Raw genomic sequence first — 23,286 nt, forward strand, 5'->3', positions numbered from 1 at the left:
CCGTGCCAGAAGAAAGGCACACAGTGGTGAACTGAATGGTTCTTCTGTTTCGGGCTTTTTATTTGTTTATTTTACCACCATTGAGGCGTAAAACAACATTTGCACCACACAGCCCCACATATACTGATCCCACCCACCTCCGTTTTGGAGATATTCCCATTTAAGAAACATTTCCAATATTCTGAGATATTCCTGGTTTAAGAAAAGGTGATGTAATATAGCATGTTGTATATGAATGTACATAGTAAAGGCCAAAATCAGAAAATCTGGGTCTGACTTTCACATAACCCTATGATAAGATCTGTGACACAGGGCAAATTATAGAACTCTCTAAATTTTAACCTTATTTATTCATTTATTTTTTTGCCATTGGGCTGAAATGGGAAATTCTATGTAAAATGTCTAGCTTAGTGCCTGGCTTATCATAAGCCCTAGAAAGCTTTATATTTGTACACTAAGTAACATATGGTATATAAGATATAGTGTCTATTACATATAGTATATATTCTATAGCATATGCTATAGAATATGTACTATATAGTGTACATATAGATATCTATATAGATATAATACATTATGTATGAATTATATACATATATAGCTATTACTTTTATTAACATTAACAGTCATTAACGTTTAATCAAGACAAATCTGAAATGACAGAGTTCAAGCTCAAGTCGGCCTGCAAAAGGTTTTCAAAAAACCAGCTAAAAGTTTACAATAAACTTACGAGAGAAGGATTTGACACCAGGGTCAAAATGACGCAGTCACGTGACTGAAAAGCCCTCAGAGGAAACAGAACTTCCCTCACCTCCTCCGTGGCTGGCGGTCGTTTTTGTACTGGATCAGAACAAAAGAATACGAACCACTTCAAAACAGTCAGCAAAATCTCCAACTTCTCTTCCTCCGTTAGTACAGAGAGTTCTACCCTTGCCAGCCACGAGGACTCTAGGAAGTGTGTGTGTGTGTGCGCGCGCGCGTGTGTGTATGGTGTGTTCCCTCCCGCGCTTGCGTAAGATGGACTTTGTAGGGATGGATGGGGATGGTAGGGGCCGCGGTTCGAAGGTGCAGGTGCCTAGCTTTTGCACAAGGTGGTCGGTGTCCAGATGGAGGGAGGGGCAGATGCCCCGGGGAGGGTCAGATGCCCCGGGGAGGGTCAGATGCACTGGGGAGGGGCAGATGCACTGGGGAGGGGCAGATGCCCCGGGGAGAGGCAGCCCAGTCTCAACCACAAGCCCTGCTTTTGCCTCTAATTTCATAAGCAGCTAAAATGGCAACATCAGGTGGAGTACTGACGGTGGACTACGTTGTAGGCGCTTTACCTGCACTCACTCATTACATCTTCATAACAACCAAAATGGAGCAGCTGGGGAGAAAACTCTCCAAATTCAGCGGCTCCTCCTTGCCCAAGTTAAGACCCTAAGGTGAAATCCCCTCTTCGGGTGCCTTTCACTAAGACTCAAACCCTCCCCACCTTGGGAGGTGCAGAAAGCCAACCTTCCTCCAAAAACACTTCCGTCCCGGCTGGCAAAAAACTGGTTTCGGGCAACGCGCGGGCGCTCGGGCTGCGGCAGGCGCCGGCAGCCTCCCCGGGGCCGTGCTCGGAGACCTCGCCAGCGCGGCGGCGCGATTGTGCCAGCGCGGGGCTGCAGTTCCAGGCCGCCGGGGGAGGGCGGGGAGGCGCGCTCGGCGCACGCCCGGTGAACTCCGGTGAGCGTGCCTTCCCTGGGGGATTATCTCCAGGGTGGAGTCCGCGGCGTTCCCGCCCGGAGAGCCGCGCTCCGGTCACCCGAGGCCCGGCGCCCTCGCTCACCTCGCTGACTCCATCCTACTTCCATGCACCACCCCCAAGCCCGGGTCCCGCGTCCCTCCGGGCCTGGCCAGCCCTAACCCACTCCGCCCCACTTAGCGTGCTCATTGGCCACCCAGGGCCTGCCCTGTCTCCATAAATACACGGTCCCCGGGCACGGAGCATGGAGAGGGACCGGAGGCAAGCGCAGCGCCAGCAGCATCTCTTCTACCTTCCTAGACACCTCCACGTCGCTACTCCAGAGCTGGAAGTCAGCCTTGCCACCAGCAGGCGGACTCACGTCCTTTCCTTTCCTCTTCCAGGAGCCACCCAACTCCTGCGCTCCTCCAGCCCCTGCGGCCAGCGCTCGGCGGGCATCCGCTCCCTGAGGCTGCCGCGCGGTGCGGCGTCGAGCATCCTCGCCGAGTTCCTTTCTCCTCTCTGTCCGCCTTCCGCCCTCTCCATCACACCTGCTGCCCCTCTTTGCCTCTCTTCCGCAGAATCGTCAAGTCCCCAGCTCTCGCCGGCGCCTCTTTAGCAACCTCGCCCTTCCCAGCGCCCTTACATTCCCAAGCGCCCGGTCTCCCCCGCTGCCATGAGCTCCCCCATCAGCAAGGGCCGCTCCCTTGCCGCCTTCCTACAGGAGCTGCGCAGCCTGGGGCAGCCCCCCAGACCCGTGACATCTACGGCGTGCGCGCCCCGTCGGCCGCGGGAGGTGCCCCTCTGCCCCATGATGGAACGGGGCGCGGCGCAAGACGCGGCCGCCCTGCCCGGTCCCACCAAGTGGCCACTGCTGGGCAGTCTGCTGGAGATTCTCTGGAAGGGAGGGCTCAAGAAACAGCACGACACGCTGGTGAATGCCTAGTCGCGCCCCCAATTCCCACTCTGCTCCCCGCCTTGCTCTCCAAACCCTCCCCAAGGCGCGCGGTTCGGGCGCACGGTGCGCTCGGGTGTGTGTCCCGACTGCAGCGGTCCCCGGTCCCCCGGAGGAAGGAGCCGGGAGGAGGGAGAAGCGCTCTTGGGACTGCAGGGGATGCGCGCTTACTTCGCACCCTGCCCGGCCCGCTGCAGGCGGAGTACCACAAGAAATATGGCAAGATTTTCCGCATGAAGTTGGGTTCCTTCGACTCGGTGCACTTGGGCTCGCCGTGTCTGCTGGAAGCGCTCTACCGCACGGAGAGCGCGTACCCCCAGCGGCTGGAGATCAAACCGTGGAAGGCCTATCGCGACTATCGCGAGGAGGGCTACGGACTGCTGATCTTGTGAGTCCAGGAAGCAGGATGGGGTTCGGCGGCTGGAAATTGGGAAGGGACGGGAATTGGGGTTCCCTGGGGTTGGACCCTTCTAATGCAGGGAGAACACGGAAGCCCCTACCTGCTGCCGTCACGGGCTCTTGCGCGGACTAGAGTGGGTGGAGGGGCGTCTGGGCTGAGTACGCAACACTTGTGTTCCTTCTGGCAAGTGGGCTGGGCCCGGCCTTTCCGTCAAAGAAATGTCAAAAAGGTTACGCGAATTATGATGTTCGGACTCTTGGGTGGAATGAGATTGTCAAGTTAGCGTGCCAGGCAAATATGTATACAAACAAAATTATCCCTTAAAATTCTGCGACCCGCCCCTCACCACCCCCCGTCCCCCCACCTTGGTAGCTCAAACGCCAGAAGTTAACTCCTTTTGCTTTGGACAATGACCTTCCTATGACCTTCCTTTGTAAAGGAAACGGTGGGAATTAGGAGATAGACCTACTTGGAAAGCTAGTATGGAGGGGTGTGGAGGTTACATTTTGGAGAGAGAAATACTCTAATGTGGTATGATTCCTCGGCTTTTACATTGTTAGCATTTAACAAGTTAGCACTTTTTTTACCCCCAAATTGTAATGCCTAATAGTCGTATTTTTCAGGATATATATAATTACTGGATTTATTTATTTATGGCTACATTGGGTCTTCGTTGCTGCGCTCCGTTTTTTTTTGTTTTTTTTTTTTTTATGGCTGTGTTGGGTCTTCGTTTCTGTGCGAGGGCTTTCTCTAGTTGTGGCAAGCGGGGGCCACTCTTCATCGCGATGCGCGGGCCCCCTCACTCTCGCGGCCTCTCTTGTTGCGGAGCACAGGCTCCAGACGCGCAGGCTCAGTAATTGTGGCTCACGGGCTTAGTTGCTCCGCGGCATGTGGGATCTTCCCAGACCGGGGCTCGAACCCGTGTCCCCTGCATTGGCAGGCAGATTCTCAACCACTGCGCCACCAGGCAAGCCCCTGCGCTCCGGCTTTTTGCTAAGTGCGGCTAGCGGGCTCACGGGCTCTAGAGCGCAGGCTCAGTAGTTGTGGCGCACGGGCTTAGTTGCTCCGCAGCATGTGGGATCTTCCCGGACGAGGGCTCGAACCCGTGTCCCCTGCATTGGCAGGCAGATTCTTAACCACTGCGCCACCAGGGAAGTCCCTAATTACCGGAATTAAAAACGGTATTAATGCATGATGCATCACAGGCAGCGTGGTCACCTATAGAGCAAGTGCAAAAGGGTTCATGATGAGAACAGGCTTTTTACAGCTCCGGTGAATCTCTGTTATTTGAAGGCAATGGCAAAATTCTAAATTCGAGGTGTTCTGTGAATGTGCCTTTCAACCCAATTCAATAGATTGAAAGAAGACAAGATTTTTTTCCTCAAACAGATCTGAGTTGCTGGTGAAGTGGGTGTTCACGTGCCCACTCTTATTGCTGGAAACAGGCCACTGGCCTCCCAGTTCAACCCCAGCGAGGGCATATCAAAAGTTCTGAACCCAAATATCTGTACTTGATCTTTCTGTGCAATCTTTGGCTCAAGGGAAAAGTGCTTATTCATCGTATTGTCAAACCAGCCCCGAATATTCCAATACTAATTATTCTCTGGCTGTTTCTTGGCACGATTCTGTGTTCATTTTATTATATAGTTCATGAAGTCAGAGAACTGGAGGTGTCTCTGCTTCTTCGTTCTTTTCCTTTCCATTTGCTCTAAATATAATTCTGCTTCTCTCCCAGGGAAGGAGAAGACTGGCAGAGGGTCAGGAGTGCCTTTCAAAAGAAACTAATGAAACCAGTGGAAATTATGAAGCTGGACAACAAAATCAATGAGGTTTGCAGGACGGGGTTCGCTTTCCTGGTTCTCCTGGGGATGGAGGGATTTAGTGGAGCTTCAAGCCACAGCTACAAAGTGCAGAAGAAAAGGCAGGCAATTTGGATGATTCAGGAGTCTTCCTTTTCTCCTCATTCCTCTCCACATCCTCCTCCTCCAAAACCCTTATTCCTCCCTCCTTCACTCCCTTTTAAAGTAGTATTACGATAAGGGAGCAGTTACGAGCATAGACTTTGACATTCTACAGTCTTGGTTTTGAACGTCACCCCACCCCCACCACTTATGTAACCTGACTGTACCATTTAATTTGCTCACTTTCCCAGTCTATAAACTGGGAGTAACAATTCCCACTCCTTAGGTTTACTGTGAGGATTAAGTGAGATAACACTATAAACTTCCTAGGTAGTGACAGCTGAGCTGGGTTTTTTAGGACGAGTAGGAGTCTGCAAGCCAGAGAAGGTGGGAAAAGGCATTCAGGCAGAGAGCATAGCCTGCTGAAAATATGGAGGCATGAGATGGTGTGTTCAGAGAACAGTACATTTAGTGCAGCTGAAGTGAAGCTTTCTCTGAAATGATGCTGGGCAGAGGGCAGGTCTTTACAATATTTTTGGGCCACGCTAAGGTATTTAGATGTTATCCTTTAGCCAACAGGGGCCCAAAGGGGGAAGGATTTAAACATGTAGAGAATTCTTTTTACTCCTGTTCACTCTGGGTATTTATTTTGAACTGGACCCACATAGGATCATATAGGTGAAAGACTGCAAATTCAGAAGATTCCAAGGGCCAGGTGATTAATATAAATGTATAAGGCAGGCCCAGTAGGGATTTTAGCAAGCAGAATAGTGCCTGCCCTTTCTAGAGGGGACAGCTGCCCCAGCTCTGGCAAATGCCTACCACATGGAAATGTAGACCCAGTGTCACCAGATCTAGTAATTATTATTATTTTTTGATGACTAACGGAAAATTCATATGTTCATGTGAAATCTCTGGATTTTTTGATGGTAACAAATTCAAAGTACTTTTTAATATGCTATGTGGACAAACACGCCCGTTAGTTGCACCTGTGGGTTTTGTAGTCCCATATACCCTATTTCAGACCCCAGCAGAGCCACTTTTATGTGTCCAAGGGAGAGTGCCTTTGCTACTCTCTAAGCCTCAGTTTTCTCATCTGTTACCTAGGAAATGGGAGTAATGACAGTACTTTCTACCTCATGAGGTTATTTGAGGATCAGCGAAGGTAATACATTTTGCACTGTGCCTGGTTCTATACAAGCCTCATTAAATGCAAAGCATTAGTCATCTAAAACCCTGATTGTGGAAACTGGCCTCTAGGGGCCGTATAGGACTTGCCCAAGGTGACAGAGCTATTTAGTGAAGGCGCTGCATCCAGAACTTACAGTTCCCTGGCTCTAAGCTTAATATGCTTAATACCACACCAATCAGTAAGGAGACCTTTGCCTGCCCAGCTATGGAAGTGGCAAACCTCAGGGTAGGCAGCGTCCTTGAGACGTTGTCCCCACAGAGACACTGGGCTGATTCCTCCTCTGTGGTTTATTCTCCGTTCTGATTAGAAGAAATGTTTTCCTTTTCTTAAATTTAGATCAAAAGCTGAAACCTAAGCTTCAGGGAGGCTGCAGGGAAAGCTCAGGAAATAACCCAGGACAAGGGTGTTGGGGCAGAAGATGAACTCCCAAGGAGAATATATAATTAGTGATGATTCAGAATGAGTAATATTATGGGCAGTGAATATACAAGGTAGCAAAACCTGAAGCTAACTTACTGAACTTGAAACTTTTGTTTTCCTTCAGTGACTGAAATGTGTCTTTGGTGATTTCTTTCTGTTAAGGTCTTGGCTGATTTTACAGGTAGAATAGGTGAGCTCTGTGATGAGAGAGGCTGCATGGAAGACTTGTACAGCGAGCTGAACAAATGGTCATTTGAAAGTAAGTTGTCTTCACATCTTGTTCATTTGATTTTGCAAGTGATTTTGAGGACAAACATGGCCCTGTGGACAACTCTTCTGTAATCATACACTATTGCTGAGTAGGAAAGGCCATAGCAGCCCTCTTAATGCTTTCAGGCGTTTAGGTGATGCTTTACCCTCTGGATTGTTTATGTAGTCATTCAACAAACATTTATACAACACCTGCTATGTGCCAGGCACTGTACTAGGGACAGAGCAGTGAACAAAACAGGCAACATCCTTGCTCACATGGAGCTCAGATTTTAGTAGGGGTGACAATCAACTAGTAAACATAGTTTAATATATACTCTGCCAAGGAGTAAGGGAGTCAAGAAAGAATATAGGTTCCTAGGTGAGGCAAGTCTGCTTGGTAAGGAGACATTTGAGGTGAGACCTAAAGGAAGGCAAGGAGCAAGCCACCGGGGTATCTGTGGGAAGCCTGTTGGGACAGTGGAGACAGGAGGTGCAAATGTCCTGGGGTGAAAGCATGAACAATGTCTTTGGGGAACTTCGAGGATGCTGGTGTGAGTGGATTATGGGGGGAGGGGAAAGAGGAGCTGAGAAAGATGAAGCCGGGGCCTGAAAGTCCCCGCAAGAACGTTTACTTTGAGTCCGATGCTGAGCCATGGAAAGTTCCGAACAGAAGGGAGCATGGTCACTGTTTTCAAGGACCACGCTGGGAATAAAAGCAAAGCCCTGCCTTGATGTGCTCGCTGCCCAGTGGAGATGCAGGCAGGGGAACAAGGCAGTTGCAGTAGAATGGGGAGCACTTGACTGAAGAGGTTCAGGGCTGGGGGAGAATCCTAGCGGCTGCCTCAGGTGAGCATGGTCAGGGCCGCATCGTAGAGGTGGTACCGTCTCAGCCAAGGCCTGGGGGACGAGCAGGAGTTTCCCAGGTGAAAGTGAAGGAAGATGGAATGTTCCAGGCTGAAGGAACAGAGAGTGTTGTGTTGAGGAGAAAGAGGGTGTTCCGAGTGACTGGAGCACGTCCAGCAAGGGACGAGGATGTCCAGGGCAGAGGATGGGAGGAAGCAGCGGCCAGGCCGTGTCAATCCTGTAAACCAGGGATGGGCATTTGGCTTTGAGCCCAGAGTCCCTGGGAGCAATAGGAGAGTGATTTTAGCAGGAAGGTGCCAAGGTCCGATTTGCTGGAAGGATCACTCTTGACTGCTGATGTGAGGGATTGGAGAGGGTGCCCCGGGACGGAGGCTTTTGTCCTGACCTGTCTCCCCCATCAGATAGACCTCGTTGTAAAGTTACAGACTGTCATCTTAGCACATGAGAAAGCCCCATGCCAATAAGAAATCCACAGACGGTGTTAAGGGAAAGAGGGAATGACTACAGAGGAGAAAAGAAAAGTATGTTTTGGAAATCGTCCGCTGGAAATACCCAAATTAAGGAGCATCAAATGCATTTCTTTGCAAGTCAAAGAAAACCTGACCATGGTGGTTGACAAATTATTGTCCAGCGTTATGAGAAGTCTTGAGGAAGTCAGTCCACAGCTGGCACTCAGTGATGTCACTGGGACCCAAGCCTGTTCTGTCTTCCTTCTCATCCATCCTGAGCTAGTTGGCTTGCTGCAGAATGGCTCCTGACCCTCCTGGCCTCACCCCTGCCTTCTAGGCACAAACAAGAAGGAAAGAGGGAAGAGCTAAACCAGCTGTCCTTTCCCCTTTATCAAGGAAGCAAAAGTGTCTCCCTTGAATCTCATTGGCCAGACCTGGGTCATGTGACTGCTTTGGCTGCTACAGGAAGCCTGGGAAATCAGGGAACAGAATTGTCTTAGATCAATCCTGACTTATTGCCTGAGGACTGATACACTGACAGCCTAAATAAAATCGGGGTTCTCTTAGGGAAGAAATGGGGAAGAGTGAGTACGGAGTAGGTCATTAACAATGGCTGCTACACGTGATATCAAGGGTAAACTCTGAGAAAATCAAGACATTACGGGAGAGATTCACTCATGTATAACAATGGCTGCATCTTCACAGTGGCTTTTCTGATCAGGAGGTTCTGCAGGGGATGAGTCATTGGACCTGGGGATAATTCTAGAAAGAGAGGAGAGTAATCAGGCCCCTTTCTCTCAGAGAATTTGCTTTTCCTCTGTTCTTCGAAAAGACCTCACTTTTACGGGAGACAGAATTGAGCCTTTGGTAGCCAGCTAATCATAGACTCCAGTGTCGCTGTGAATGGGTAACAGCGTTGATTATTTTAAATAACAGGCATCTGCCTTGTGCTATATGAGAAGAGATTTGGGCTCCTTCAGAAGGATGCAGGCGATGAAGCTTTGAATTTCATCATGGCCATCAAAACAGTAAGCTTCTCCGGGGTAGAGAACCTTTCCTTATAAAACGTTTACAGAACCTAACAAATGTGCATCACAGTGTTTCCCAAGAGTGGCATCCACACATATTTTATTATAGTAGTTAAGTGTTCATTTTAATATGTGTTGCATATTTTCATGAATGAATGTGCATATATGTACGTATAATAAAAAAGCACATTCAGTCGTTGTCAGGCAAGGTGAAAGTAGGTATTTCAGTTAAAGGTCAGGTGATTAAAATACTACTTCAAAGAGTCTGAACATTTTCAGATTAAAATTTGGGGGATTGTTTAGGTTGTAGGTAGAGATAGTAGACCCTGTGAAACTGGTTTTAGGAATGGCTGAAGTTTGGAAATTATTGGAAATGGAAATGGATATGAGATTTGTATCCTTTCTTCTTTTTTTATGTTTAGGTCATAAGATCAATTTTTTTTATGAGACACATCCAGTGGAAAAGCATCCCAAAGATGATTTTCATATGTCCCTGGAGGGTGGGGCTGGGGACTGGTGCCGAGAGCCCTGAGGCGTCCTTGGAATTCCGGCCTTTAGGGGAGCAAAGGGTGCAGTTGTTTAGAACGCTTCTCTCAAGGAGTGCAAGTTGTCTTTGAGAGAAAGAGAAACGGGGGTGAAAAGGCATTTGTGTTCCCCACAGATGATGAGCACATTTGGGAGAATGATGGTCACGCCAGTCGAGCTGCACAAGAGCCTCAACACCAAGGTCTGGCAGGCGCACACTCTGGCCTGGGACACCATTTTCAAATCGGGTAACGTGGCCACATGTGCCCAGAAACCCTGTCTCCGGAGCTGCTGCTGGAAGGTCTGGATGACCTTGGCCTCAGCACCCCATCCTTTGATGGAGTTGCTCCTCCGGATTCTTTTGGGCTTTGCAAACTCATGAATTTGGGGATCGCCCTGGTGCAGATGAATTCTAGGAAAAGGCAGGAGGTAGTTTTCTGTAGTCTTCTTTGGGAACTAGGGGTGGTTAAAAGCAAGAGCTTTGGAGTCAAAGATTCCTGGGTTCAAGTCCCAGCTCTGTCATTGGGTGTGGTGGCTTGGCCAAATGCACTTTTTCATCCTCAGTTGTTTCGCCTCTAAAATGGGTTAATAGTGGTAGTAGTAGTAGTAGTAGTACGTACCTCAGTACAACTGTTTTCACTTCTAATATAGTAACTTAAAACCTGGCATATGATCTAGTGGGAACTGTCACTGTTTCCTGCCAAGAAAATATGTAATATGATTTCTGCAAAAACCTAAAAAAAAAAACAAAAACCTGGCATAGTCCAATATCTCAATGGATCAGAGCTATTTCTGCTACAGGATGAAGGGAATATTTGGTGCTAAGTATTGTTCTCAGTATACGCACACACACTCATTTAATTCTCACAGAAACCCTGTAAAGTAAGGTTTTCTATTAGGCCTGAGTGATAGAACTGAGACACAAAATTAAGTAACTTTATCAAGATTGCATGCTAGTTAATGGCAAAACCAGGGTTGAAACCAGGCAGAAGACCCAACTCTAACCGCTGTGCCATTTATTGTCATCATTCTTACCATCATCACCATGATTATTATTATGGTGGTGGCTTGTGTGATGGATTGAAGTGAGGGAGGTGCATGCCTAGAATGTATTTGACAAACATCACCATTATTGTCAGCATGCATGGGCACTGCACGTGTGTGTGTATGTGTGTGTTTGTGTTTAATAACAATGGGGGAGGGGTTCTCCTCTCCTCTGCTGCCGGGATTTGGGAGCCAAATCCCACTGTGCCTGTATCAGTGACCATATCTGCTAGATGCTTGGATATGGGACCAAGTCCTGATTCTGAGAACGGACCCAAATGCCACCTGTGTCTCGTGATGACCTCTCTCTCCCAAGCTCTAAGCTCTTCCTACTCAAAGCGTGACTGCAGATCCAGCATCCGCATCGCCTGGTAGCTTGTTAGAAATCAGACTTCCAGGCCCACCCCAGACTCTAGAACCAGAACCTGCATTTTAAGAAGATGCCTGGGGGATTCTTGTGCACGTTAATATTTGAGAAGCCCTGCTCCTGTGGGCATTGGTCAGTCCTTGCTGACTTAACAACAAGGCAGTATTAGCTTATCTAACAAATTGTCAAATTGTCAGATTGCCTGCAAAGACCCTTTAGATGTTGCAAGGAGAATTTGATCCTGGGTTCCATTTCATTCTTTTCGTCCTCCTAATTTTCAGCTGATTTCCTCTCCCTTTTTCTCTTCTCCAACAGTCAAATCTTGTGTCGACAACCAGTTAGAGAAATATTCTGAGCAGCCCAGCATGGATTTCATTTGTGATATTTATCACCACAATCAGCTTTCAAAGAAGGAATTGTATGCGGCTGTGACGGAGCTCCAGCTGGCTGCGGTGGAAACGGTAAGGGTGGGCCCGGTTTTAGTTTGCTAAATCAACGGGCTGTAAAATCTTTTTCATGATGAATTTTACGTAGTCATTCAACTCACCTATTCCATAAGGATTAACTGAGCATTAGCTTAGCAGACATAAAAATTCTCATACTAGGAATGTGCAGGAGACCCAGAGCACAGCCTTTGTGCTTAAACATATGATAGAAAAATTCATGTGCTTTAGAGACAGAAATCCGGTGCAGGGTATAAGTGCCACGACAAATATGCAAAATGCTACAGGAATTAAGAAGCAGTAAAATCCTACACCACAGCAAGGTAGATAATCTAGGTTTTTAAAAACTGGATATATTTTAGCTTGTGCATGTTACCCCGAAGTGCCTAACTGTGGATGTTATTTAGTCTAAAAACATTGGAATACTGTCTGCAATTCCAATAATATTTTTTTCTGCTTAAAATTGTCAACAGAGGGAGTTTGGGAAACACTTGATTTCAATTTAAAGGAAACAGCTAATTTTAAATACCAAAATTCTGTCCCCAGTATGGTTGATACTCCTAGTAGGTACACAATACAGCCAAACTCCAAACATAAATACTGACAAGTATTCAGGTGGGTTTCATCGTCTTTGGTTCATTTTTTGAGCTCTCGCTGGAGTGATGATACTAATATTCCTCACAGGCCCAACATCTCATACACGTATCATCTCTAAGAAAAATGTGTACCAGGTCATTTCTGTTCCATGTTTTCCCCTTTCTGTAGTGTTTCTGGTCTGAACAAAAAGTAGGGTTTTCTACATCAGGGAATAGCAAGGTTCTCATTTCTCCTCATGCTCCAGAAGGCTGTCAAAAGTGGGGACTTATGTCAACTCATTTTTCTGTTCAATTCCTTACCCCGAGAACCTCCTTAGAGGGATGAAAGTAAAGCTTAACCCATTATTCTTTTTTTTTTAAACTGGAATGTGAGCTCCATGACAGTGATGACTTGGTCTTGTCCCTGCTATTCCTAGGGTATGGAATAGAAGTTGGCACATAGTAGGTGCTCAACAAATACTTGTTCAATAAATGAAAGAATTCAGGAATTATGGAGTGTCTGCTATGTGCCAGGCACTGTTTCGGGTACTTGAGAGACCACGATGAACCAGTTCCCCTCATGGAACTTAAGTGGTCTTGGGGCACAGATGATAGACATGTAAATAAATAATGAAATAGGATCATTTCAGATAGTGATCCAGGACCTGGAGGAAGCCATCAGGGTGAAGTCAGAGAGAGGCAGGGGAGGTCGTCTCTCTCTGAGGATGTCATACTGGAGCTGACACTGGAATAACGAGAAGGAGCCAGCCAAGGGAAGAGCTGGTGCAAGACCACTCCAAGCAGAGGAAACAGCACATGCCAAGGCCCTGGGCAGAAAGAAGGATGGCCTGGAGAGCTAGCACATGTGGTCAGAGTTGACGGGGGAGAAGACGATGGGCCCTGTTAACCAGGAGCCTTCGTGAAGCATTTGGATTTACTGCACCTGTGATAGAAATCTCTTGGAGTGTTTTAAACAAAGGAGGAACTTAATCAGATTGATGTTTTGTAAAGTGGGCTCTGGCTGGTGGATGGAGAATGGACCTAGCAGAGAGAGAGTGGAAGCAGCAAGGCCAGCTATGAGATGTGTCTCCTCCATGGAGGTCAAGCCGGGATACTTTGTGCCCATGAGGTTTCTCAGGCCACTTCCCCTCCATTCAGCCCCTGCAGTTATCCTAAAAGGCCAGGGCTGTCTTACAGGGCTTTGGTGAAAGCTACAGTTATCTGCCTTTTGGAAACTCTGTTTGGTACTTGTGGTAAGGGACCCACTGATACGGTTCAATCTGTTTCTTTTTTTAGTCCTGGCTATTCTGAAAGTCACATTTGGAAAATCAGAGAAATTTGACAGTGTATCTAATTTGGTGGCTACGCCCTCTTCCTGTTTTGTAAATTGGACTCTGGTAATAATGACATCCACGGTTTATTTGCAGCTGAGGCTGACAGTCCTCTGACAGGAAGAAGGCTACTTGGAAGCATCTTCTTCCAAAAACAATAAATACCATTGGCTCCAAATTGTCCTGCACTTGGCTCATTTATGTGAGTGGCACATAGCACTTAGCAAAAGCGTCTTCATGTCTGCAGAGAGGACACAATGACCATTTTTATGGGAATATTTGGCTTAAATTAGACAAAAATAGGCCTAAAGACAAATACATAAGACTACCAGTGGTGAGTATTACGAAGCTAAAAGCTGCACTGGCTGTTTCTGCCAATATTTTTTCTCTTCTCATCGCCTTTGGAAAGGAAATAAAGGATGCCACTTAAAAGGCCATGAGTCTCTGTGAGAAATTGTGGCTGGTTCCTTGAAATACTCAACTTGACGCTAGAATTTCTTATTTTGGTGTTGGCCGCCTCCTACCAGGGCTCTTTCCTTGAGGCTGAAACCCTGGGTACAGATAATGCCTTTTTATTTTTGTGGTAACTTTTGAGGGTGTGGCAAAAAAAACCTTTCTTTTAAATTCCAGGAATGCAACTTCTTGTGCATTTGCATTGCAAAATTAAAAAAAAAAAAGACACTTTTATTAGCAACGCTCTTAGGCTCTCCATCCCTCTCTCCCCACTCAATTTTCATATTATTTTTTATATTAAACAATTAACGAATTTCATTTTGAGATAATTATAGATTCACATGCAATGCTAAGAAAAAAATAGAGAGGATCCCTTAATCCTTCACCAAGTTTCCCTCAATGGTAACATGTGCATAAGATAAACTGTTATCACAACCCGGAAATTGATACTGTTGCAATCGCCCATCTGACTCTCATTGGGCCAGTTCTACATGCCCTCATTTGTGTTCAATTTTTGTACCAAACTATATTTTGCGTCCTAATGCAGCTGATTATTTAAAGAATTCTACTTTGATTCCCTCGGGAAATAAGCTATTATTCATTGATGTGTTTTATAAACTAAATCTGACTCTTCATACAGGGCATTTGTTTGAAGCACAGCCAAGAAGGACATGTAAAAAAGTGTCACTCATACAGTTTTCATGACAAGGTGGTAGGCGTCACCTTTGGTTCAGCTCATATTGGTTTTAAGGCAGTTTATTTGCAGAAAACTCAAGTTTATGTCCATTTGGCTTTCAGACAGCAAACAGCTTAATGTGGATTCTCTACAATTTATCTCGTAATCCCCACGTGCAACAAAAGCTTCTTAAGGAAATTCAGAGTGTACTGCCTGAGAATCAGATGCCACGGGCAGAGGATTTGAGGAATATGCCATATTTAAAAGCCTGTCTGAAAGAATCTATGCGGTAAGAACACGTGCCTAAGCCAATATGGATATGTCAGAAGGCTGTTCTCTCCAACACATAATAAGGGGTGCCCTGCCACAGATGGCTCCCACAGTTGATTCATAAACATTTACCAAGCTACAAAAAAAAAAAAAAAAAGAGCCTCTGGACCGTATTCCTTTCCTATTACTCATTCCCTAAATCATTTGGGCAAATTCTATTAAATCTTGGAAAGTCAGAGTCCTGCCCTTTAAATCAGTAATAATAATACTCTAATGGATGCTATAAGCAATAATTAAGATTAGGGGCACGATTGAAGGATGTGAGATGAAAGCTCAGCAAGGAACCATATTATTATATGATAAGACATAGAGACACCTTTGTTTTTGAGCCTCTGTATAAAATGTTCTTTGAAAATTCGTTTTCTGGAAAACAAAGCTCACAATGTTGTAGGGTCAGAGGGAAATATCTTTAACTTCATGAAGGGTAGTTAGGAGAAACCAAGAACAAACAACAAGCTTGAGGGCGAAGCATGTCAATGTACACATTTGAATGTGTACGGGGAATGAAACCGAACAAACACTATCAACAACTATGAAGCAGGCTTGTACTTGGGGGTTTAACCAACACAATAAGATAAAGAATATAAACAAGAGGTGTAAATATTGGGAAGAAAGAGACAGAACTTCTTTGTAAAGAGTTGGGATCATGTTCCTTTTTTGAGAACTCAGGCAGCAACTATTTATTTAACCAGAATCTGCATTCCCTTGAGCTAGAACTTGGTCCGTGCCCACTTTGACATCTCTGATTTTGTTTTTTCAGGCTTACCCCGAGTGTGCCATTTACAACTCGGACTCTTGACAAAGCAATGGTTCTGGGGGAATATGCTTTACCCAAAGGAGTAAGTAGAATTTATACAGTCTGTACCTTACCCTTTTCAAATATCCATCAGATCTCCCTAAACGTTTCTACCGGGAGAGCATTCATTTTGGAAATGTGTAGATTGCAGTATATAGTTGACGTGTTGTGTAGTCTAGCATTAGGAATAATGGTTATGGAGACAGTCCTGGATTCAAGTATAGCCTTGAGTGAGTTACATAACCTCTGCGAGTCTCAGTTTTCTCATCTGTAAAATGGGAATGATAAAACCTACCACATGGGATTGTTGTGAGAATGTGATGTAAAATTTTAAAGTTCATGACCTATTTATTGTGCCAGTATCACCTGGCACATTTCAAACACTCAATACATGTTGGCATTCATCATTATTATACATTTGTGGGTTACTTTCACATTTGTAAGGTGATGGCTTTTGTAAATTTTGCTATTCAAATGTTTTCTTTAAGTGCTTTGTGTTTCTGTGTGTTTTTAGACAGTACTGATGCTAAATACCCATGTGTTGGGGGCCAGTGAAGAAAATTTTGAAGAGTCAAGTCAGTTTAGACCCGAACGATGGCTTCAAGACAAGAAAAAGATCAACCCTTTTGCCCATCTTCCATTTGGCATTGGGAAAAGAATGTGCATTGGTCGCCGATTAGCCGAGCTCCAGCTCCACTTGGCTCTCTGCTGGGTAAGACCCTGATGGGATTTCTGCAGCTGTATTCTGGGCTATTTATTCCTCAAGGCAGGAGAAGAGGGGTGATTCCGCTTTTTTGTGCTTCTGTGTTCCAGATCGTCCGCAAATATGACATCGTGGCCACGGACAAGGAGCCTGTGGAGATGCTGCACTTGGGCATCCTGGTACCCAGCCGGCAGCTCCCCATCGCTTTCTACCAGAGATAGGAGGCCTCAGGTGAGCATCTGGGGTGTAGAGAATGGCCAAGAGGTGAGCCAAGCTTGGAAGTCAACCATACTTGGCTTGGTGTCCCTGCTCACTGTTGGTTCACTGGGTGACCTTGAACAGTTACTTAACCTTTCTGCCTTCATTTTTTTTTTTCATTTGTAAAATGGAGACCAAAATAGTATCCATCCAGAAAGATGATATGAATACAAAATACCTAGCCCAGAGCCTGGCATCAACTAAGTGCTCCAAAATGCAAGCTGCTTGTCATGGTTTTTGCATGTGAATATCGGGGTGGGGGGCAAACTTCTTCTGTAAAGGACCAGTTGGCAAATATTTTAGGCTTTGCAGGACATAAGGTCTCTCTCACATCCACTTTACTCCACCTCAGTGCAGCCCCAGACAGCTGGTCAATGAATAGGGGTGACTGTTGTATTAGTTTTCTATTGTTGCCATAACAAATTACTAAAACAAATTACTTACAAATTACTACAACTTGTATTAAATAGCACACATTTATTATTTTATCATTCTATAGGTCAGAAATTCAACACAGCTCTTGACAGGATAGAATCAAGTTGTCATTTGGCAGGGCTGTGTTCCTTTCTGGAAGCTCTAGGGGAGAATCTATTCCCTTACAAATTTCAGTTGTTGGCAGAATTTAGTTTCTTATGGCTGTAAGACTGAGGTTTTTGTTTTCTTGCATCAACTAAGAGTTATTCTCAGCTCCTAGAGGCCACCATTCCTTGGTTCATGACCTCTTCCTCCATCTTCAAAGCCAACTAGCCTCCAGGCTTCAAATCCCTCATCCTTCTTCTGTTGCAGCTCTCAGACAGGATATCATTCAGGATAATCTCCCCATTTCGAGGTCCATAACCTTAATCACATCTGCAACGCTCCCTTTGCAATGCAAAGTAATATATTCACAGGTACTGGGGATTAAGGACTAAGTTTTTTTTGAGGGCCATGATTTCTATACTATACTATACTATACTGTACTATATTTCAATAAATCTTTATTCGTATAAAGAGGACCACAGGGTCTTGATTTACAGACCCCTGGCATAGAAGAGGAGATACCAGCCTGTATTAAATACAATGTAATACTTTTTCTGCAACATACCATTTATTACCTTTTCTGACAGTGTGAGTGTTCTCATACCAACTTCATAATTTTTGCCATATTCATATATCAGCTATTTAATTGCTGCTTAATTATTTCCTTTAAATTAACACAGGCCTAATAGTATACTTTAGTCTTATTTCTAATTTCCTTGATGAAATGGTGTTTTTTAAGTCTAGTTATTTTCCCCTAATCCACAATAAAATGAATTTTCAACTACTGAAGTGATAAAAAGTTAGCCTGAGAAATCTCTAGTATTATCAGATGTGGAAATATGACATATAGCTTTATAGAATTAGGTGTCAGTGGTAAAACTCAGTCTCAATCACTCTTCCCTTTCAATGACATCACGTAGAATTTGCCTAGAACCAGTTGCTATTTGCTAACTGCAAGCTAAGTGTATTTGCTGATAGGTGGATTATTTCGGGGAACCTGCAATTACAGATGAAATTTCTGAATGAGGCCCAGTGAATTCCTCCCTACGTGTCTGGTATCATTAGGCAATTGTCAAATTCTGAACATGCCAACAAACAGAGTTGAATCAAGTAGGATAATGAAGGAATTCTAGCTTAATTGCGAAACTTCCAGTCTTCAGCTAGGACAGTGTGCACAGTTGTCTTGGTGAAACACAAGAGCCCAGGGCACTACTGGTTTTAGCATTTATTTTTTTGCTAATAATTCCTCTTGTTTAACTATACTGCTCTGATGTATAATTGGGGTATACTTTATTTTCCAGATTTTTTTTTTTTTACCAAGACCACGAGCAGCAATTTTTACCCTTTTGCAAGAATGAGGCTTTGGGTTCCTATAAAAGGGTTTCATCTTCAAGAAATTCATGGAAAAGACTCTGACAAGTACAGGTTTCTGGTAACTGACTGTACTGCTGAACTGAATGAATAAGCATTTTCAGAACTCTAATGAAAAACTGATGAACTCATAAAAGTGCTAACAAAAGATCAAGATGAAAAAAAAAATTAATTACATGGGACTGAGTGAACTGATGAGGATGAGTATAATTTTTGTGACTTTCTGTCTGAATTTAAAAAAAAAAAATCCCACAAGGACTCAGAGGCAAAGAATATACAAATCAATTTTCACTGCAAAGTAAAGGAGCTGTTACAGTGGAGGATTACTGGACTGAATGTCAATATTATGACATAGTATGAGTGTGTTTCATGTTTGGTAATTGCAATCATTGTTGCTTTTGTTGTGGTCATCCATGTACAATGCTTGGTGTCAGTCTATCTCTTGTAAAAATAAAAAAATAAAAATAAAAAAAAAAAAAGAATGAGGCTTTGGGCTTCTGCATGACAGGAAAGCAAACATCAGAAACCTGAGCATGAAACAGCATGTAAAGAACATTTAGTCCCAGGTGTTTATACTCCTTCTTCTGTACAATTGTTCTAGAAGCTGTACTGTCTGTGTAGCTGATGGTATTTATTAAGATGGTATCTGGTTCAGGGAAAGCAGATTGTTGGAATACCAGGCACTCTACAGGGTATACCGCCTGCTTACACGTAACTTACACGTAACTGACATCAGCACCATCCTGACTTACACAGAATTGCTCATCATCCTGTTTTCTCTTGTATAGGGCAGTTGGGCACTTATCCGTTGGTCAGGTAGAAGTCACTAAATGTTTCTGTCCTAGCTTTACCAGATTCACTGCTGGAATCTTCACTTCTCAGAAGTTTACATTTCACAATGAAAGACCGACTATAGCTAGATTACTGGGGGCCCTGTGTAGTATTGACGATCCATTTGTTGTAACTCCGTCTAATATATTTGGGGAAATACTGCTTAATAATAGAAGCAAAACTAAATATTAGTTAAAGTTATCAGGTCCCTATGAAGCTTTTTTTTTTCTTGTTTTGAAATAGAAACATTATTGGAAAATTAGAGGAAACCTCTATGTTAAGAAGTACTTTAATGAAGTCAAAACCTCCTGTCTAAGAATGCCTTAATGATTTACTGTGGCATCATTGTGTTAAAGGATCCTGAAATTATTTAATTATGGCATTGGGTCTATTTAATCTATTAAGGACTGCATCAGTAGTTTTTAAATTGTGTGTGTGTGTGTGTGTATTCTAATGGCAATTTGCTTACATCATTTAAAAATATATATGTGGTATTTGAGTTAGAAGTTTAGGGCAATGTTCTAAAGTTTAGTCATGCCTTAAAAATATTCAGTGACTTTCCCTGCCTTAATTTTCCCAGCTATAGATGGGTCAGTAGTAAAGTGTGCATACATTATAGATTAACTAGGTAAACCATGTTATGTGACTTGAACTCCTTGGGAAAATATGATTTCATAAATGGAAAAGGCATATAGATTTAAGCAATACTTGTAAAACTCTTAAAAATTGTGTTTACATATAGTTTATTTGCACAGGTTTTTACTACTACTTTTCCTAAAAGCATACTATATGTTTCTGTATATTTGATAAAGATTTCCCTTTTTAGGTTACATTTTTAGACTATTTCAGAAGTGTACATTTATATCTTTATTTTGAACAAATATGTGCACATCACCAAAATAAGTATATGCTTTCTCACTGCTGTGAAATTCTTTTTAGAATTATAAGTCCACATGTGTTATCAGATTTCATCTGTATTATCTTCTTTGAATTCTCTAAAAGAATAAAAGTTTTCAAATATGTGAGATGTTTCCCCTTCATTGCATTTCATTTTTTTTAAAACTTATTTATGTTATTTATTTATTTATGGCTGTGTTGGGTCTTCGTTGCTGCACATGGGCTTTCTCTAGTTGCGGCGAGCCGGGGCTACTCTGTTGCAGTGCACAGGCTTCTCATTGCGGTGGCTTTTCTTTTGCGGATCACGGGCTCTAGGCGTGTGGGCTTCAGTAGTTGTGGCATGCAGACTCAGCAGTTGTGGCGCATGGGCTTAGTTGCTCCGCAGCACGTGGGATCTTCCTGGACCAGGGCTTGAACCCGTGTCCCCTGCATTGGCAGGCGGATTCTTAACCACTGCGCCATCAGGGAAGCCCCTCCCCTTCACTGCATTTCTTACAACCAAAGTTAAACATTCAAACTTTGTCTCACTAGAAAATTTTGTCATGTGGCTAGTTTACAATATAATATTACAATAATATTTTACAGTAGTTTTACCAAAAGATGATCATTTGAATGGCAAAATAATTTTCCTTTTTTTGCTCCATTTACTTCTATCTGCACCACCATCCCCTTCACTCTGGACCACAGCAGAAACTGCCAAGTGATCTCTATCTTGCTTCCTTCTGGAGTGTTCTTTGTCCATTGGCCATATCGGTCTTTTTAAAACCCAAGCCCTATCGGTCTTTTTAAAACCCAGCCCTGCTTCTGTGGCATCCCATTGCTCTTACATAAAGATCCAATTCCTTAAGCTGGACTTCGGTGTCTTTTAAAGTACAACCCACTCACCCACAGGCCCCAGCGCACACGAGCCACCAGAGACCTCTGCACTCTGGCCACACTGGCTTCTGCCAGTCTCTTCTATTCTTTAAACACTCTCTGCCCCCGAGTTTTTGCACCTGATGTCTTTCCTCCTGGGGCACTCTTTCTTCACCTGTTCATCTCTGCTATGCACCAATCAGAGTGCAGCTCAAGCTTCCTGGAGGATGTCTTCCTGGATGATCGAAATCCCCCAGAGGCTGAGGCTGACCCTCTCTCTCTCTCTATATATATATCCTATTTGTTGGTCTCTGTTTGGGGGGAGCCCGGATTGATACACTCACTCTAAAAATGTGCTAATATTACCTCCATTTTACAGATGTGGAGGAGGAAACTGAAGCTCAGAGTTTAAACAACCTTTAACTGTTTTTTACAGTGAAAAGTTGTTTTTTTTTTTTAACTGATTATATAAATAATGCTTCTGAACTTTATGGGGACTAATAAATCCAGGCACATTTCCCCAAAGTCATCCTGTTGACAGGTGGCTGAGCCAGGACTCAGCCAAGTCACACAACCTCCTGTCTGGAGGATGGGGGTGTGGCACAGCGCTCAGCCCAGGTGAACGTAGCAGATCTGTTACGATTGTCGTCAATCGTACGTGCCATTCAGTGTCTGTGGCTTATCATTTTGTCTCCTCCGGTCCCTATTCTGTCTCCCTGAAGGCCACCTCAATTCTTTAGCTCAAACAAAAGTCTAATGGGTGCTTATGGGAAACCAGTTCATGAGGATACATTGGGAATGCTGTCCACTTGGCTTTTGAAATGTCCAGATAATTTTTGGAGAGAGAGAGGGAGGCAAGAAAAGAGGGAAGGGAAAAGAACTAAGGAAGGAAGGAGAGAATCGAGAGATCAAGGGATTTCCTCGATGTTTGTAGCCAAGATTCTACACACAAATTGGCACTGCTCCTCTGAATAGTAGAAAATTATTTATGGGGCAACTACTACTCATAAGCAGGTGATGGAGGGGAGTTGCATTATATGCACCTTTAACCCATGCAGACTTAACCATCCATGCTCAGAGCAGAGGTGTGACTGCGACAGAAGGTAGCACAGGTGATTCCAGCAGCCTGAGTCCGGCTGCAGGGCCCAGGGAATCCCAGGGCTGATGGCGGGTCACTGGTGGAGGGGGCTAGTTCCTAACACAGCTGGGTATGGGGTCTGGGGTGTCCCGAAGATTGTGTTGGCCTGGGCCGAGCCAGGCCCAGCTGGTCTCAGCGAAGGGCCTGGCCCGCTACGAGCAGGCTGGGTCTGCAGACTGGGGGATTATGGTTTTCTAGTGTCCGGTGTCTGCCCCCTGGTAGGTGAGGCCGGTCCAGAGGCCAGAGCAGGCTTTCTGCAGGGCAGGGGCAGGGCCAGGGCGCAGGGGATTCTGGATCCGATGCCTCAACGCGAGGGGGCGGAGCTGCGTCCGAGGCCCTCTTGCGGGCAGGACCGTGTCTAGAGGCGGCTGTGAGCTCAGGGGGTCTCTAGGCAGCCCGTCTGCTGATGGGTGGCGCTGGGTCCCTGCCCAGTCAGTTGCTTGGCCTGAGGCGTCCAGCACTGGCACCTATGGGCTGTCAGGCAGGGCCAGGCCTTGGCACTAATGAGCTGGAGGGAGGCTCCCAGCAGGCCAGCCGCCGGCAAGCGGCAGCGTGCACGCGGTAGGACGGTTCCCGAGGATGCCACCTGCCCGTGTCTGTGTCCCCAGCGTGAGCAGCAGCCGCCCCCGCTTCTCCGGGAGACTCTCCAAGCCCAGCAGGTAGGTCTGGCCCAGGCTCCTGTCCAATTACTGCTTTTGTGCTGGGCCCTGGTGCGCGTGAGAGGTTGTGTGGCCCTTTAAGAGTGACGGCTCTATTTCCCCGCAGTCCTGGGGGGCTCCCGAAGTTAAACCCTGCCGACCTTCAAAGCCAAATGCTCTGGGGGCTCGTCTTCCCAGTGCAGGACCCCCAGGCTGGGGAGCCTGACGCGGGGCTCAGAGGTCACACTCTCGTGGGAGAACCTCTGCAGTGTAATTATTCTCCAGTTTGTGCGTCGCCCACCCTGGGAGTATGGGACTTGACTGTATCACGAGTCTGCCCCTCCTACCCGTCTCGCTGTGGTTCCTT

General features: G+C 45.3%; 1 protein-coding gene across 1 annotated transcript; it reads left to right on the forward strand.

The window, feature by feature from the left end:
- Positions 1 to 1,956: 1,956 nt before the first annotated feature.
- Positions 1,957 to 19,632, forward strand: LOC118881970 (1,25-dihydroxyvitamin D(3) 24-hydroxylase, mitochondrial). The gene is made up of 13 exons (XM_036827412.1): positions 1,957 to 2,642; positions 2,861 to 3,051; positions 4,799 to 4,892; positions 6,739 to 6,835; positions 9,078 to 9,169; positions 9,831 to 9,942; positions 11,421 to 11,566; positions 14,706 to 14,872; positions 15,674 to 15,752; positions 16,224 to 16,421; positions 16,523 to 16,643; positions 18,491 to 18,548; positions 19,047 to 19,632. The coding sequence occupies exons 1-11, from the start codon at positions 2,385 to 2,387 to the stop codon at positions 16,631 to 16,633; spliced, it is 1,545 nt and encodes a 514-aa protein (XP_036683307.1). The 5' UTR covers positions 1,957 to 2,384; the 3' UTR covers positions 16,634 to 16,643; positions 18,491 to 18,548; positions 19,047 to 19,632.
- Positions 19,633 to 23,286: the final 3,654 nt, after the last annotated feature.

Source organism: Balaenoptera musculus, chromosome 15, assembly GCF_009873245.2.
Source record: "Balaenoptera musculus isolate JJ_BM4_2016_0621 chromosome 15, mBalMus1.pri.v3, whole genome shotgun sequence".
NCBI lineage: Eukaryota > Metazoa > Chordata > Mammalia > Artiodactyla > Balaenopteridae > Balaenoptera > Balaenoptera musculus.

What these genes read in the sequence shown, in the direction of transcription:
- LOC118881970 (XM_036827412.1), top strand. Translation starts at nt 2,385, where the DNA reads ATGAGCTCCCCCATCAGCAAGGGCCGCTCCCTTGCCGCCTTCCTACAG. An exon ending in GGCTACGGACTGCTGATCTT is followed by an intron (nt 3,052 to 4,798) that starts GTGAGTCCAGGA and finishes CTTCTCTCCCAG; the next exon opens with GGAAGGAGAAGACTGGCAGA. An exon ending in GGACACCATTTTCAAATCGG is followed by an intron (nt 9,943 to 11,420) that starts GTAACGTGGCCA and finishes CTTCTCCAACAG; the next exon opens with TCAAATCTTGTGTCGACAAC.